At 40.1% G+C, this 16,531-nt stretch overlaps 1 protein-coding gene across 1 annotated transcript in view; it reads left to right on the top strand.

Annotated features, from left to right (window-relative positions):
- GDA (guanine deaminase) overlaps nucleotides 1-16,531 on the top strand; it is a 79,664-nt gene that overhangs the window by 38,103 nt on the left and 25,030 nt on the right. Inside the window, exons 3-7 of the mRNA XM_038527081.1 lie at nucleotides 3,145-3,316; nucleotides 10,445-10,532; nucleotides 12,459-12,564; nucleotides 14,495-14,522; nucleotides 15,693-15,800. Of these exons, the coding sequence (XP_038383009.1) occupies nucleotides 3,145-3,316; nucleotides 10,445-10,532; nucleotides 12,459-12,564; nucleotides 14,495-14,522; nucleotides 15,693-15,800 (502 nt within the window). The remainder of the gene's footprint in view (nucleotides 1-3,144; nucleotides 3,317-10,444; nucleotides 10,533-12,458; nucleotides 12,565-14,494; nucleotides 14,523-15,692; nucleotides 15,801-16,531) is intronic.

Raw genomic sequence — 16,531 nt, 5'->3', positions numbered from 1 at the left:
CCTATCAACCTAGAAAGTTCCTTTGTGCCCCTTCCAGTCACTTTCCAGCCCCTCATCCACTGTTTAATTTTTTCTACACTTGATCTTAGCCATAAGACCAAGAAGTGATTAATTTTTTTCCTACCACATAGATAACATCTGCCTATTTTTAAATGTGGTGTGACTGGAGTAAATAACTCTTGTGAGTTCTTTATTCATCATGATATTTTTGAGATTTGTCCATATTATTGTTTATTCATCATGATATTTTTGAGATTTGTCCATATTGTTGTTTATATCAGTAGTTGTTTTTCTTTTTTATTGCCAAATAGTATTCTATTGTGTCCATATACCAGAGTTTATCTCTTTCCCTGTGATTTTTGGATTGTTTCCAGTTTGAGGCTCCTATGCATAAGGCTGCTATAAATATTTTTGTACAATGGTGTTTTTGTTAAGCATGTGTTTTGTTTCAGTTGGGTAAATAGCAGGAGTTAAAGTGCTCACTAAGATCCTTCTATTTTAACCAGATCTACTTCTCTCTTCCTCCTCAGCCCCCATTCTCTCTCTCTCTCTCTCTCTCTCTCACACACACACACACACACAGATATCCTCATTCACCCCTAATCTGCTCAACTACATTATAATTTCTTTGAAGACAAGAAAATGTCTTATTTCTCTTTGGACCTCCCACAAGGCTTAGGAGCATTTTTAAAACTAATCAGATACTTGGGAGATATTATTTGATTGAACAATTCAACTACATGAAGAAATCACACTGCCATTTAATTTCATGGTGGTAGAGACAGTAAAAGCCCCAAGGACTGAGGTATCCTGAGAGGTCAGCAACTAATGCCTGAAAGGAATCCATAGTTTGTCCTCCCTCTCTACGTGCCCCCTGCATTGTAGGCTCATTTAATGCTACCTTCTTGCCATACTAACTTGTCACTGCTCATCATTGCCAAAGTGAAGTAAGAATTCTGTCCTGTGGAGCACCTGGCTGGCTCAGCGGTTGAGCATCTGCCTTAGGCTCAGGTCGTGATCCTGGGGTCCTGGGATCAAGTCCCACATCAGGCTCCCTGCATAGAGCCTGCTTCTCCCTCTGCCTATCTCTGCCTCTCTCTCTCTTTGTGTCTCTCATGAATAAATACATAAAATCTTAAAAAAAAAAATTCTGTCCTACTAAGGGTAGTGACCAAGAGTACTGAGGCCTGCAGATGAACTGCGTGGATTTGAATTTAGACTCCAAAGCTAATTGAATGATAACTTTTGTTCAAGCTATTTTCATTTCCTAGTTTTGAGTTTCTCCTATGTAAATGAATATAACAATACTACTTCATACATCTGCTGTGAGCACTGCATCATCATAACTACTATTTTTTGGAGTGCTTTTTATTATCCAGGCACTGCTTTTACACATGCTAACAATCCTTACAACACCCCTACGGTGCTACTACTGTCTCCATTTTATACATAAGGGAAAACTGACTCACAAAGAAGTTAAATAACACATTGATTATCCCACTGCTCCTTTATGATGGGATCTGAATTCAAAATCAGATAGTCTGAGTCAAGAAGTATATACTTAACTCCTGTAATAAACTGCCTGGGGCAGCCCGGGTGGCTTAGCGGTTTAGCGCCCCTGCAGCCCAGGGTGTGGAGACCCAGGACCCAGTCCCATGTCGGGCTCCCAGCATGGAGCCTGCTTCTCCCTCTGCCTGTGTCTCTGCCTCTCTCTCTCTCTCTCTCTCTCTCTCTCTCTCATGAATAAATAAATAAAATCTTTAAAAAAAATAAAAAAATAAACAATAAACTGCCTCCCACAAGTAAGCTGATGCATGTGAATGCTGTGCCCTGTACATGCATCTCTTCAGGAAACATCGCTGTCACCACCATCAACATTTTTGTCACCATTCCCAGTTCCCATTTCTTTAAAAATAAAGCACTTTATAGATACCCCTGGCTTTGTTTGTCTTTCAGTTAGGTGGTATACATTTGAACTGGCAGCATAAGGGATTTTTTGTTACATCAAGTTTTGAGCTCAAGTTCTTTATATTAAAATATAATTAATATTTTCTCAGTGTGATGGTGGCGGTGGTACTTATTGTCTTCTAACAAATACCTGTTTGTGTCTGTTAGTTTGGGGCTGCCTCGGTTCTGCGGGTAGTGCCTTTGAAAACTCTTTTTTAAAAAAGATTTTATTTATTTATTTGAGAGAGAGAGAATGCATGGAAGAGAAAGAGAGGGAGAGAGAGAGGGAGAAGGAGAAAGAGAGAGAGAGAGAGAGAACAGGAACATCAACAGAGAGAGAAGCAGAGGGAAAGGGAGAAGCAGGCTCCCTATAACAGGTGGCCCAACTCAGGGCTCGATCCCAGGACCCTGGGATCATGGACCTTAGCTGAAGGTGGACATCTAACCAACTGAGCCACCCAGGTGCCCCTGAAAACTCTTAAAAATGTCTTTCCAGGACTTTCTGTTATGAGAATCAGTGGAAATATGAAAGTTAGTCGGTTGGCCAGAGTAACAGCAGGAGTGACCAGCAGCACCTGGAGAAGGCCATCATAGCACTGCAACTGTGTCTTCACTTACACCACTTACCCCCTGATAGTCTCATCTCTAAGATTGTCTGTCCCTAACCAGCCTCAGTTTGCTCTTACTGCTTCATTCCAGAACTCAGCCCCTATGTCCCATGGGAAAGGACTAGATTTCTTGTAGTCAGCCAAGGGCAAGACGACCACTGAGTCTGGCATTGTGGCCACTCTGCCATCAGCAGTCATCCTTAGTGACCTAGGAGTAATTCCTCAGTATGCCTCTAGAAGTTTAAATCTCTTCTTTCTCATCTTTGCTCTTCATCCTACAACCTCCAATTAATGAGAACGAAGTCATGAGATGTCTTGTTCCATGACTGCTATGCTTCTACTCAGTGGATCACCTTGGGTTAACCTCATACCAGCCATTCCAATGTAGGAGCTGTATCTTTCCCAGCAGAGTTTCACTTCTATTTCTTGATCTCTACATAACAAGAGAATTTACAATTGCCTGATTGCATTGGCTCTAAGCCTGTGTGAGGTGAGCAATTAAATCACTATGGAGAGAAAATGTCATATAAAGATATGGAAAATGATTGAAGATGTTATTAAATTCTTTTCCTCTTGTATTGATTTCCAGTGAGTTCTTCATGCCTGGGCTGGTTGATACACATATCCATGCCCCTCAGTACTCTTTTGCTGGGAGTAATGTAGACCTGCCACTTTTGGACTGGCTGACCAAGTACACGTTTCCCACAGAGCTCAAATTCCAGAACATCGACTTTGCTGAAGAAGTATATACCAGAGTTGTTGTAAGTATCTTGCTTGTGAGTGGCGGTGAGTTATGACCAAATCACCTATAGATATATCCATTTTGTGTGTGGGGGGGCATATTTGAATTATAAAACACAGGCAGTTAAGGCTGGAATGGACCATGGAGACTTTTTTAGTCTTTTCACAGCCCAGGGAGTGTGTGATCATCTACCTCAACTACATAAATAAGCTAACCCCTAGCAGAGAGAGTACTTGAATCCAAATCCCCAAGCCCCCAATCTGGTGGGTTCTCTTTACTCTCTGTCTGTTACTTTTTATGTTTTGAGTTACTAAATTTGAGTTTAATGCACGTGTGTGTTCCCTTGCTCCTGCCAATCCACAGTGCTGTTCTGGGGACCATATGGAATAGCTGTGTAACCTTTGGAAAGTTCTGTGACTCATTTTCCCCATCTGTAAAATAAAGTAGAGATAATGATAGTAACTACTTCTTGGGGTTGTTGTGATAAGTTAATATTTGCGAGGTTCTTAGAATAGTGCCTGACACATGGTAGGCGCTCTATATGTTTGCTTTTAAAAAATAGCCAAGGAAATTTAAAATTTAAATTTAAAATTACAGTTAGAAGGATATCACATTATTTTAGTAGGTTCCCAAGAAGGGAAAATAGGATGCTCCCCATAGCAGGGTATGTGGGACGGTGATGGGCATTAACACCACTAGAGGGAACTATGGAGCTAGTCTGGTCATTGAACAGTGACCATTGTGTATGCCAACCACAGATTGAAGGCTCTGAAACTGACCTTCCACTCTCTCAAGGAAATCAGTCCCCTTCTTTCGACTCCATCCCTATGCCAAATCCACTAAGCAACCAGAAACAGCTTCTGCAGTTGAGAATACCCTCTGCAAATACCTCCTTATCTGACCACTACCTCTTGTCATGCAACACACTTAGTCCGAATATTTCAGTATTGCTGTTGGACCCATTGATAGTTTTCCTTCTGAAGTGATGGCTATCTTCTATAGTGTCACTTCTAAAGGGACAGTATCATAGCCCTATACAGTTACCTAGCCATTCTGCTATTTCCCCTGGTCTTGCATGATTCAAGCCTTGAGGAGTAAGAGTAAGTGCTGTCCTTTAAATGCTTAAATTATTTATGTATTAATTCAGTGTAATTGTGGATCTTACTTATTTAGCATGCATCCACATGACACCAGAAAAATTGAGAAGGACTCACACGGTGCATGAAGTTGCTGGGCCATTGTGTTAATGAATTGCATTAACCGCACCAAATCTTTTTATTCTCAAAATTTATTTATACCTCTCATTGTTCTAAAAAGAGCTTGAGATATCTTCAAATAACATAGTATACAATGGAAGCAAATGAGTCACCAAAGCATGGCAAAGGAAAAAAGGGAGGAAAGAAAAAATAAAACTGAGAGATAAATGTTTGCAATGGGAGTCCATGCGCTTGTTAGAATTTGTCACAAATACAGCTTTAAATTTCTAGTAGCTGACCCAGAGAGGGAAATAAATTTTGTAATTTACACTGTGTATATGATAAAGAATAAAATATTTGTTAAGGTAAAGCATTTTCATTCCTTATACTGATTTTCTTAAAAATTAGTTTCAATAATATTTTATCTAGATATATGCTCTCTTAAAATGTATATTGTTAAGGTGCTATAATATTTTTTAAAAGCCCAAAAATATCTTTGTTTTATGTTTAGACATTTAGAATATCTAGAAACATATATCCTCAGGCAGTACTCCATAAAGGCTGTTTCTTATATCAGAGAGCTAAGTATTTAATGTCAGTGGTACAAAATAGATTTTATTTTTACAAATATTTGCGTTGCATATGTCTGTTTCTGATTATGAGCAGATAAGCCTGCACACTTTAACAGTTGGATGTGCTGATGCTATGGTTGAAATCTGTATGTGTTGAGATTTGTTAACTAGAACCTGTCCCTAGGCTGACGACTGCTCATGGCAATGCAAAGGGATGCTAAAACGACAGTACATATAATAAGAACCAAGCCATTATTGTTTTGTTTGTTTTTTTTTTTTTTTTACTTTCTCCCTCAGGAAACAGTCCTAGATCTATACTTCAGCAAATCAAGATCTCAGAGTTTTGCACCATAGATGACAGTGATCATTTAATCTGCAAATAATTTTAAAGTATACATTAACAAACATCTCCTGAGATTATTTAGAAAAAAAAATCCCAGTAAAGCAAGCCTGGATGATCTGCCTTTAAACATTGCAAACTGGGTGAGAGATTACAGTTTCAAATTGGATTGGAATGAACTAAAAAGACTGGAAGATTCAGGAATCTATATTAATTATATAGCTTGTAGTCAAGGGATTGAAGAGTGGTAAATGTACCAAGATAAATGCATTGCAGATATTCTGGGAAATAGAATGAATATGCTTACTCTATGGGGTTGTCAAAGATTCAGCTGATGAATCCAACTAATTCCAAAGAGGTATCAAATCACTAAAGTACAAGGCGAAGAGAAAGGGAACAGACCACTCTCCCTCCACTATGGCAGCCCACTGGAAATGCAAATCATCTACTCTGTGAAGAGGCCATTGCTACTCGCCTTGAAGTTTGTAGTCACCCTATGTTTGATGCCTATTTTGAGCTCAAAAAGCTTAGTCTCAAAACTCTTCTTGTCAAGAATTGAAGGTTGAGGAACAATTGAGAAACACAACCTACAGTCTGATGTTGGTCTTATTAGATTCTGATAAATGGGAAAAATACAAACCTGTCACTAATGGATGAGTGCTCTTGAAAGCTTTTTATGAAGAATTAGGGTGGAATTGGGTCCAGGATGCCCAAATATAGAACAAATGAAGAAGGAAAGTGGCTGCATTCCTCTTCAGTAAGGTTTTATAGCCAGATTCATTTCTTTCAGTTATATTAGTCGCACACATGTAGCTGGTGTGTTAAATGGGCTGAACTCAGTGGGAACCAGTAAGAGTAGCTCAGGGGTTCTTTCCTTTCTTCGATCTCTCCTTCCTTTTCCTTTTTTTCTCTGTGGTTTCTCTCTGTCCTGTTCTTTATAACTTGGGCCAATCCTTGAACTTTCTAGTTCCTTCTAGTCCAATTTCAAAGTGCAGTTTCTCAACTAGTGAAAGCTTCTCCCCTCCCTCCCCCTACCCCCATCAGAGGGAGGACTTACTGTGAGTGTCTCTGTGGCACTTCCATTATCCTTCTTGCTAAAGGGCTGACACTTTCCATTTTGAGTTCATCTTCAAGCCAAGATTTTAGAACGTTATATAATATTTTGAGAACTTAGAACATGTTAGATTATACTTCCATTTTAATTTTGAGTTCATTTTATTCTGGTTTGTGTAGGCAACTTACATGATTATTTTTCTTGGGATTTTGCTCACTTTATTTTATGACCTGATCAAAAGGTCAATTTTTATGATTTTTCTGCCCACTTTTTAAAAGATTGTGTGTTCCCTGTCAATATGACATTTTAATGTCTCTATTAGATTGTTAAGAGTATTAGACAAGTCTTCTACCATTTTTCAATATTTCCTCCAACAAGACAAGAACCTTATGTATATTCCCTTCTTCATCCATACCTCTTACCACATCATATGTTCTATCATCTGAGGTTTGGTTCTAGTTTATTTTTTTCAACATCTACACTTAATTTAAAATAAGCTTTAGGAGTCCCTAGTGGCACAGTCAGTTAGGTGTCTGACTCATGCTTTTGGCTCAGGCCATGATCTCAGGTCGTGAGAGCAAACCCCAGGTCAGGCTCTGTGCTCAGCAGGGAGTCCGCTGAAGAGTCCCTCTCTCTGTGCTGTTCCCTCCCACTCTCCCTTTCTCTTTCACTCAATCAAATAAATAAATAAAATCTTTTTTAAAAGATTTTATTTATTTATTCATGAGAGACACAGAAAGAGAGAGAGGCAGAGACACAGGCAGAGAGAGAAGCAGGCTCCATGCAGGGAGCCAGATGCGGGACTCTATCCCTGGTCTCCAGGATCACACCCTGGGCTGAAGACAGGTGCTAAACCACTGAGCCACCCAGGGATCCCCTATATAAATCTTTATAATAAAATAAGCTTTAACTTTAAAATTTAATTCCACTTTATTTTTCAATATCTGTATTTAATTTAACAATGAGCTTTTTCTTTTGCTACTTGGATCCCTGTCTTCTTTTGTATTCATTGTCTTGAAATATTAGCCTCTGATAATCATTTCCAATAAGGTAGGTAATAAACCTTCTTATTTATCCTTGAATTACTGAAAATGGTTTTACTTTGTTCTCTCAAATGATGTGCTTTAGCTGTAGAGAGAATTCCATTTGAAATTATTTGTTCATCAGCATCCAATGTGTTGGTGTCACTCTGACTCTCATTCCTTTCTGGCCAATTTGCTGGCCTTCAAGATTTTCTCTTCATTCTTGACATTCTGTGATTTCATTATGGACCTTTTTTTCAGTTCATTCTTTTAAATATGTAGTTCTTTCAATATGAGAACTCCTGTCTTCCATCTGAGAAATTTCCCTCTCTCTCTTTCCTCCTCCATTCCCATATATTCTTCCCTCCAGTCTACATTTTTCTCTTGATAACTCTTGTTAGAAAAATATGGAAACATCTGTATATACTTTAGTGTCTCTTTCATGCTACATTAGTAGAGAATGCTGTGGCCCAATTTTACAAATCATTAATTCACTCTTAACTGTTGCAATAGCCTGTTTCTCTTTCAAGGGTACAATGTCCTGTTCTCTTCATCTAAGGCTGCTAATTTTAGTTCATTTTATGTCTCTTGTTGCTTCATAATTCTGCTTCCTCAGGGGTTCATTCAACAATTGTTTCCTGGGCACACCGTGGAATTTAGGCATTTTTCTGGTTGCTGGAGATGGAATTCAGTATCTCTGTCATGATACTAGTAGCCTTTTTCCTGAATTTGTGATTCTGATGAAGGGTTTATCCTTATCTGTAACTGTCAGGCTCTAAACAACTCCAGCAGCCAGACATGTGTTACTTCATGTACAAAGTATCTTAAACTTTGAAAAGATTTACATAAAGTCCAGATTTCCCAGTTCTCCCAACCTTTAGGACTAACTAATGTCACTGGGCTCTCGCTTGTTTTTTTCAACAATTGGTTTAAGCTGAGTAGTGGCTGTTAAAATAGGGCATGTTCTTCCCTATTATCTTAAATGTGAAGTATTTTTTCCCCTGAGAGATTCTTTTTAAATTTGCCCTACAATCCGTTTATTGACTTTTAAATTTCATTTATAAAAAGCTTTACTGTCAGAGAGCTCTTCTCTGATTTTCATAGCATTCTGTTCTTGATCTGTTCTTGTTTTGTGAATGCAGTATGTTCTTTTATTTAATTGAGAATGTTAATCATAATTTTTAAAAGATATTTATTTCTTTTTATTTTTTAAAAGATTTTATTTATTTATTCATGACAGAGAGAGAGAGAGAGACAGGCAGAGGGAGAAGCAGGCTCCATGCAGGGAGTCTGACGTGGGACTCAATCCCAGGTCTCCAGGATCACACCCTGGGCTGAAGGTGGCACCAAACTGCTGGGCCACTGGGGCTGCCCTCTTTTTATTTTATTGAGAGTGTACATGTGAGTGGGGGAAGGACAGAGGGAGAAGGATACAGAGAGAAGTAGACTACCCACTGAGCACAGAGTCTGACTCAGGGCTCAATCCCACAACACTGAGCTCATAACATGAACTGAAATCAAGAGTCTGATGCTTAACCAACTGAGCCACCCAGGTGCCCCCATTGATTTTTTTTTTAATCAAGCACCCTTCTTACGTTATAGATTGCCTCTTTCCTTGGAGATATTTTTCCAGATTCTTTTTTCCTCCTTCTCTTTTTTTTTTTTTTTTTTTTTAAAGATTTTGTTTATTCATGAGAGACAGAGAGAGAGAGAGAGAGAGAGAGAGAGGCAGAGACACAGGCAGAGGGAGAAGCAGGCTCCATGCAGGGAGCCTGACATGGGCCTTGATCCCGTGTCTTCAGGATCAGGCCCTGGGCTGAAGGCAGTGCTAAACCGCTGAGCCACCAGGGCTGCCCCTCCTTCTCTTTTTTATATGAACTTTCCTCCAATGTCTGTTGAACCTTAAACATATTTTTTTGTACTTAAGTGTGATGCTCTAAAATGCTGATTGGAAGTCTAGATGGGAGTACCACTACTGACTAGTGAACTTCATTATAGGATGAAAAGTGAAGGTAATAAACAGCCTTTTCAACTATGGGCCCCAAATGCTATTTGAGGATATCTTCCTTCTACAGCCATTCTTCTCTAGGAAAGAGTTCCTCAGTCCTGGTAGGAGTGGTGGGAGTTGCATATGTGGCATTTTGAGGAAAGTGGCCAAGGATTCAGAGGGTCAACCAGATTATCCACTTAAAATTCTTTTCAGTCTCTGCTGTACCTTGCCATATTGGGTGCCTAGTTTCCAATACTACTCCTTTTCTGCAAGAGCGGATCTCTCCTGCAAGAATCAGGTTGGGGTGGTTGGCTGATTTCAACAAAGACAAGGAGGATCCTGCCAGGGTTTAATCATCTGTATACAGACTGTCAGCCAATTTTCTGTTAACAGCTCTTTGCTTCTTTTTCCCCTTATAAAGTCACTTCCAGATTCTCATCCATGTCTTTTTTGTCTTCTAAGAACACGTAGAAATGTTTCCTCTGCTCATGTCTCTTTCTTGTGGGTTAATACGTTTTATCCTCCTTTACTGTTAGTTTACTGGAAATTTGCTAAGGAAGGGAGATAAATACATGTGACTAATCTGCCAGGTTGAACTAGAAATCTGGCTGAATAATTTTGCCCTCTTCTATCTAGATGGAAAAATCTCATTATTCATCTCTTGATGCAATAAAGTTTGGATATCCTTAAATAATTCTAAAAAGCAAGGAATTAATTAGTATTACATTTTGTGAATTCTGCAACACAGAACGGTGTGAAATCTAGGAAATCAGAAGTACCAGCTGCTTCTCCAGCTCACACTTTCGGAATATAAATACTTTTGCCATTTACCTTAACTGTATTTCATATCAAGATGGCATCCCTTTAAGTAAAAACATTTTAAAATTAAAAACTAGAATTCTATTTTCATCTTTATTTGCCATGTGACTTTTCTGGGCACACGCAATTCATGGTTTTTGTGATTTATTTTTAGAGGAGAACACTAAAGAATGGAACAACCACAGCTTGTTACTTTGGAACAATTCACACTGACTCATCTCTGCTCCTTGCAGAAATTGCAGGTGAGGAAATGAAACCATGATTTATGGACACTCAAGCCAAGACAGTCAGACCATGCCCAGCAATGACTGATACATGTGGGCTGTACTGCCTTTTAATTGCTAGAATTTGAGCGCTGCACTTCTTGCAAGTAATTAGGTGTTTGTATATAGCCTTTGAATGTTTTTTATTGTGTAAGCAATATGATTATTTACTTATGGTTTTGATTCCAGAATGATGTGTATGGGTCTGAATTTTGTAGATTAATTTAGGGCGTTTACTAATTCTCACGGTGGCAACAGTTTAATGTATTATAATCCGCAGGCATGTCTTGGCTGTTGGCTAGACTTAGAACACTGTGCTAGATGATGGGAACACAGTGAAATAGAACATAGTCTCTGCCCTTGAGGAGCCAGACAGGATTAACCAATTAATAACGATATGCCTTGATTAATAACTGTACTAACCGTTGCTTTGCTCTTGCTAGATGCCTGGCTTTGCACAAAGCATTCTATATGGATTATCTCAGCTCAGTTGCAAACAGTCTTTAGAAGTAGTTGTTAATGTCCTCGCATTATAGATGGATAAACTGATACTCAGAGGCCATAACATGCCCAAGTCACACAGCTAGTAAGCAGATATGAGATTGGCTTTAGATTAGTAATTCCAGGGGGCACCTGGGTAGCTCAGGTTGTGATAGATCCCAGGGTCCTGGGATTGAGTCCCACATCAGGCTCCCCACAGGGAGCCTGCTTCTCCCTCTTCCTGTGTCTCTGCCTCTGTGTGTCTCTCATGAAGAAAAAAATAAAATCTTAAAAAAAAAGATGAGTAATTCCAAAATTTGTATCTTGCACAGTGCCCAGAACATAGCAGATGATCAGTAAGTACCATTGGCTGATGTGCTGGTACTTCTGCTTTTTAGCCAAAGTAGTTTCAGCCAGAGGCTTAAAGGGGAGCACTGAAAATATATATTGCTATTTTTGGGTGAGATAGAGGAAACAGAATTGGATCAACTGGAAAGAATTCATAGAGGGGGACTTTAAACAGCGCATTACAGGGACATCAAATGGGGATAGAGGAGAGTATCTTCCCAACAGGGGAAATGACATGGACAAAGGTGTGGCGACAGGGAAATCCATAGTGATACACAAAGCTGGAACAGAGTGACTGACCTGGAGGACAGGATTCACTGCATGGTGGGTGGGAGAGGAGGCTGGGCAGATGGGATAGTTCAGATTGTGGACAGGTTCAAATATGCATCAGATACTCAAAGATTTTGAGCCAGATGAGGTATGTGATAAAGGTGGTGTTTCAGGGAGGAGTAACTAATGGCTAGGTATTAGAACGAATTACAGGGGAAAGAGAGAGGCAAAAAGACTGCTGCAAGACTCCTAGGACAGAGGCAGAGACATTGTACATAAAATTAATATCACCCCACGTAGCTTCAACTTTCTAGCTGAAATAAAACTTCTGTAGCATCTCTAATGAGGAATAGGTTCCGGAAGTGCTGAGCGCTACTAGTAGTTCTAAATCAGATTCCCCACTGATGGCAATAATTGGCATTGCTGCGGATAAGACGAGCAGCAGTATCTTTTCTAAGCTCTGTGTGCCAGACCCTTTATATACATTATTGAGTGTATTCCTCATAGCCCTACACGTAACAGAAGACATTGGGCACATACAAGTTTAGACCGTAATCAGATACTATCACTGAGTCCTTAGTAATCCAAGGAATAATGAGTCAATAAAAGACCTTTATATCTTACAGAATTTGGTGTGGTTTTGTTGCCATTGTTATTGTTCTTAAATGGTGTGATGATCTCACTTGACATTCTCACTTGTGTCTTCATAATGATTTTAATTTAAATGTGTTTCCTAAATACTGGGGAAAATAGTCTTTTGGGGAGAAGACAACCTGACTTCAGATTCTGTTTGTGTGTGCCTCACAGATAAATTTGGGCAGCGGGCATTTGTGGGCAAAGTCTGCATGGATATGAATGCCACTGTTCCAGAATACAAGGAAACCACTGAGGCATCAATCAAGGAAACAGAGAGGTACATTTGTCCTGATTTATCTGGTGGGAGATCCCTCTGAGGCACTGATGGAGTTAGAGATGGGGAGCAGTAACCTCTGTGGACCAGGAAGATATGCACATATGTCACTGTGTGGGTCTGCCTTCGATCATGCAGTTGGTCTGCTCCTAAAGAAAGTGTCGCATGTCAATACTATTTTGAAGCCTCTGGGAATTTGCTATAGGAGTTTTAGGGCCAATCCCCTTGTGAAATGAACGATTCTTTTCAAAAGTTAATGATTTACCACTTCCCTCTTCTCTCTTATAGATGGGAGGCTTCTCCTATCCATTGAATTGCTTTAAGTGTATGTGGTCTACGCATCAGATTACTTTTGGTTGTGGGGTCATCCTCTCATCTGAGGTCATGAGCTTTTGTTAATGCTCTTTTTAGATTACATTGGGATAAAATAGTGAAAGGGATTATAGGGAAAAGGAGAGAAAATGAGTGGGGAAAATCAGAGAAGGTGACAAAACATGAGAGACTCCTAACTCTGGGAAAGGAACGAGGGAGAGTGGAAGGGGAGGTGGGTGGGGGGATGGGGTGACTGGGTGACAGGCAATGAGGGGGGCACTTGATGGATGGGCACTGGGGGTTATATTATATGTTGGCAAATCGAACTCCAATAAAAAATATACATAAAAAATAAATAATATTACATTGATATAGTCTATGAATCCCAAAAGTACTTTATCGACATTTCTTTAATGGCTTTTCCATAGTCCCTTGAGGATTTTGATTTGACTAGGAATTGTGTTGTATGGCATTCAACATTCCAAGAGATGTAGAAGAGCATTCTTCCATTGTAAATCTTCCCCAGGACCTAACCTATCCTGATGCAAGTTTTAGAAGCCCAACTTTTCTACAGTTCCAAATATCCTCCACCTTAAATGTGTCCTCTGAAAAAGGGTGGCTTAGGAACTGCCACCAGCTCACAGAAAGGGCAAAGTGAGCACCTTCCTCTTATCATTGGCCAAAAGTTCATGCTGAACTTTTTTTACAGGTGTGGGTTTGTGGTCATACTAAACCTTAATCATTTTATTCTGAAACAAAGGAGTACCAGAAGGCAGAAAGGTAGCTAGTAAATTTTTTCAGTCAGGGCACAAATAGCTGTTTCATGGACCCTACAGAAACTACCATCACTGATTGCCACCCCTGTCCTGTCTAGCCCCATTTCCTCCACCCTCTCCATTTTACAGCACCTTGGGCTTATTCTGTGTCTGCCTTACCCCAACATCTATGCCCAGGAGGACTCAGCCTTTGAAAATAAATGATGAGGGCTACCTAGGTGGCTCAGTTGGTTAAGCATCTGCCTTTGGACCGTGTCATGGTCCTGGGGTCCTGGGATCAAGCCCTGCGTTGGGCTCTCTGCTGGGCAGGGAGTCTGCTTCTCCCTCTCCCTCTGCCTGCCAGTCTGCTTGCTTCTGCTCTCTCTCTGTCAAATAAATAAAATTTTTAAAAAAGAAAAGATAAGAAAGGAAATGATGATACTGTGTGAGAAGTAGCTCTCACTCTGTAAAGGAGGAGAGAGCCCTGTGGCTTCTAAATGTCTCCAGGTGCATAGGATTCCAAGACTCTAAATATGCCTGGAGCATGACACCCTGAAATGTTCCCCCAAATAGAGCTTAAGCCAGTAGAATGGCTTGAGTGCTATGGGAATACTCATGAACAGCTCAGCTGATGTTAGATGATAAAATTGCATCTCCCTGTGATTTTGCACTCTGTCTCTCTGGGTGCAAATGAGAAAGCAGAGTAATTACTTCTTGTTAATCCTTAATTAGTGGTGGTGAAACACGTATAGCGTCAGAAGGGTTTGCATGGATATGAAGACATGTAGGTATCACGTTTCCCTCCTTTTAAAAAAACTACTTAAAATGCAAAATTTTATATCTTCCCATTTGTTGCTTTATTTCAGATTTGTGTCAAGAATGCTCCAAAAGAACGTAAGTAAGCTTGTTCCCCACTTGGTTTTGGATTGCTATTGTGTTATTTGTAAGATTTGTTATTAAGTTGTTTGGTAAAGATTAGTCTGTGTACATTTGGCTTACTCCATGCAGGCAGAAATGTTTTCCCAGAGCTTTAGATTGTTTTTACAGTGGACCCTCAACTCAGTTCTGTGAGGTCAGCCTTTTTTTGTCTTCTCGATGGCTTTCCCTTCCTCTCTTCTGGAACCGTCTAAATACACAGGACTGGCCCAGGGGGAGGTGGGAGAGGGCTTCAGGGATGTGGACAGATTGATAGCAACTGGAAGTTGGTTATACCAACATTGACTCTGGCCTCTTGGATTCCCTGATCTGGTCTGAAGCATGGGTGGTGTCCTGATGCCCCAGTCATTGGCCACCTTGGACCCTAATGTTTGGTATGTCACATGGCCTGCAGACCCTCAGCCACACCACACACTCCTCTTTGCAGTGTCCTGGCATTGGTGAGCCTGTGGAGGCAGTGCTGTTTCCTGCCTCTACCGCCAGCAGACTGGACCGTAGCTCCATTGTGCAATCTCTTAGATGGGCAAGCCAGACTCTCCCCTTACCAACTTTTGAGGGCTGATTGGAAACCATAAAAACCCCATTACTTTCAATCTCATCTTGGGAGAACAGATGGAGCTTTGTGGTTCCACATCCTCACCACTCCCCTTGGAACCCTTCCCACCTGTTCAGCCTTCACCCTGGGTGACATCAGAGCCAGTGCTGCCACTAAACGTCCTGAGGGAGGCCATGGCCAGCACTCCTCCCCAAGATGTAGTTGGGGAAGGGACCACCGCTTCACTTTTAGTTTCCCATAGCAGTCTCCTTTAGAAGTTCTTCTGCTTCCCATTTTTCTTCTTGAGGGCCACCAAGTCAAGGCCTTGTCTGAGCCTTCATGTGGATGTAGGACTGGGGGTATCTGTCATTTGAGACAAAATCTTCCGTTGAACTTGGTGCTAGTCTCTCTGTTGTCCTTAGCCATGAGCTGTTTCCATGAAACCCACTACTTCCACCCACTCTTAGAATGAGGGACTATCACCCAAAATGAAGACATAAAATTATCACGTTGTATGATATGCATGTTGAGGTATGCCATGCATTCATGATATCCATAGTTTCCTTACCAATTTTTTAAATTATTATTTTCAGTATTCTAGAGTGAAGCCCATAGTGACACCACGTTTTTCTCTTTCCTGCACTGACACCTTGTTGAATAAACTAGGAAGCATCGCGAAGATCCATAATTTGCATATTCAGGTGGGTGTTTTTCTCCTATACATGCCTCTGTCAACACCGGCAAGACTTCTCAGTACCCTAAATTCTGTTGGTAATCTCCAGTTCTTCTCCTGAGATCTCCTAGAGAAATAGAATCAAACGACAGGAAGGGCTCTTAGAGACATCACCTAAATCTGCTGCTTTAATTTCCCAGATAAGAAACTTAAACTTCCTTTTACCCTCAATTTTCTTTGATCAAGCATGGAGAGACAAGGCCATCATATGTAACCAAGCCAGATCAATGAGATACTGCTTACCTGTTCTCTGTAGGATAAATTTAATTCATTTCTTTCCCACTTTTCTCTTTTATTTGATCCTTTTCTCAGTGTTCTAGGCCTTCATTTTTGGAGGAACCACCTATTATTTGAAAAGCAAAAAGAACCTAATTTCTACCTTACAAAAATGCATTTAAAAGCCCTTTTGTTCTGAGTTTCTTAATTTAAAATCAGGAACAAAAAAAGTGTATCTTACTTTGTCACTAAATGGTTGCAATTTAGGAATAAAGCACTTTTTTGAAGCTTTCAGCTGGGTTAAAATTGGGATTTGCAAGCTCCCCTTCCCCCGTCCAAGCTTCATTACAGACTGCACTAAAATTTTCCCCCTTAAGAGTTGACTATCTTATAACAAAGGGCAAGTTAGGGAAAAGGCAACACATTGATTCTTTATCAGGGTGGAGGGTGTTTTTTTTTGTTTGTTTTTTTGTTTTGTTTTAA

This window comes from Canis lupus, chromosome 1 (assembly GCF_011100685.1).
Source record: "Canis lupus familiaris isolate Mischka breed German Shepherd chromosome 1, alternate assembly UU_Cfam_GSD_1.0, whole genome shotgun sequence".
Classification (NCBI taxonomy): Eukaryota; Metazoa; Chordata; class Mammalia; order Carnivora; family Canidae; genus Canis; species Canis lupus.
The sequence above is the reverse complement of the archived record's forward strand: the minus strand, read 5'-3'. Positions and strand labels throughout refer to the sequence as shown.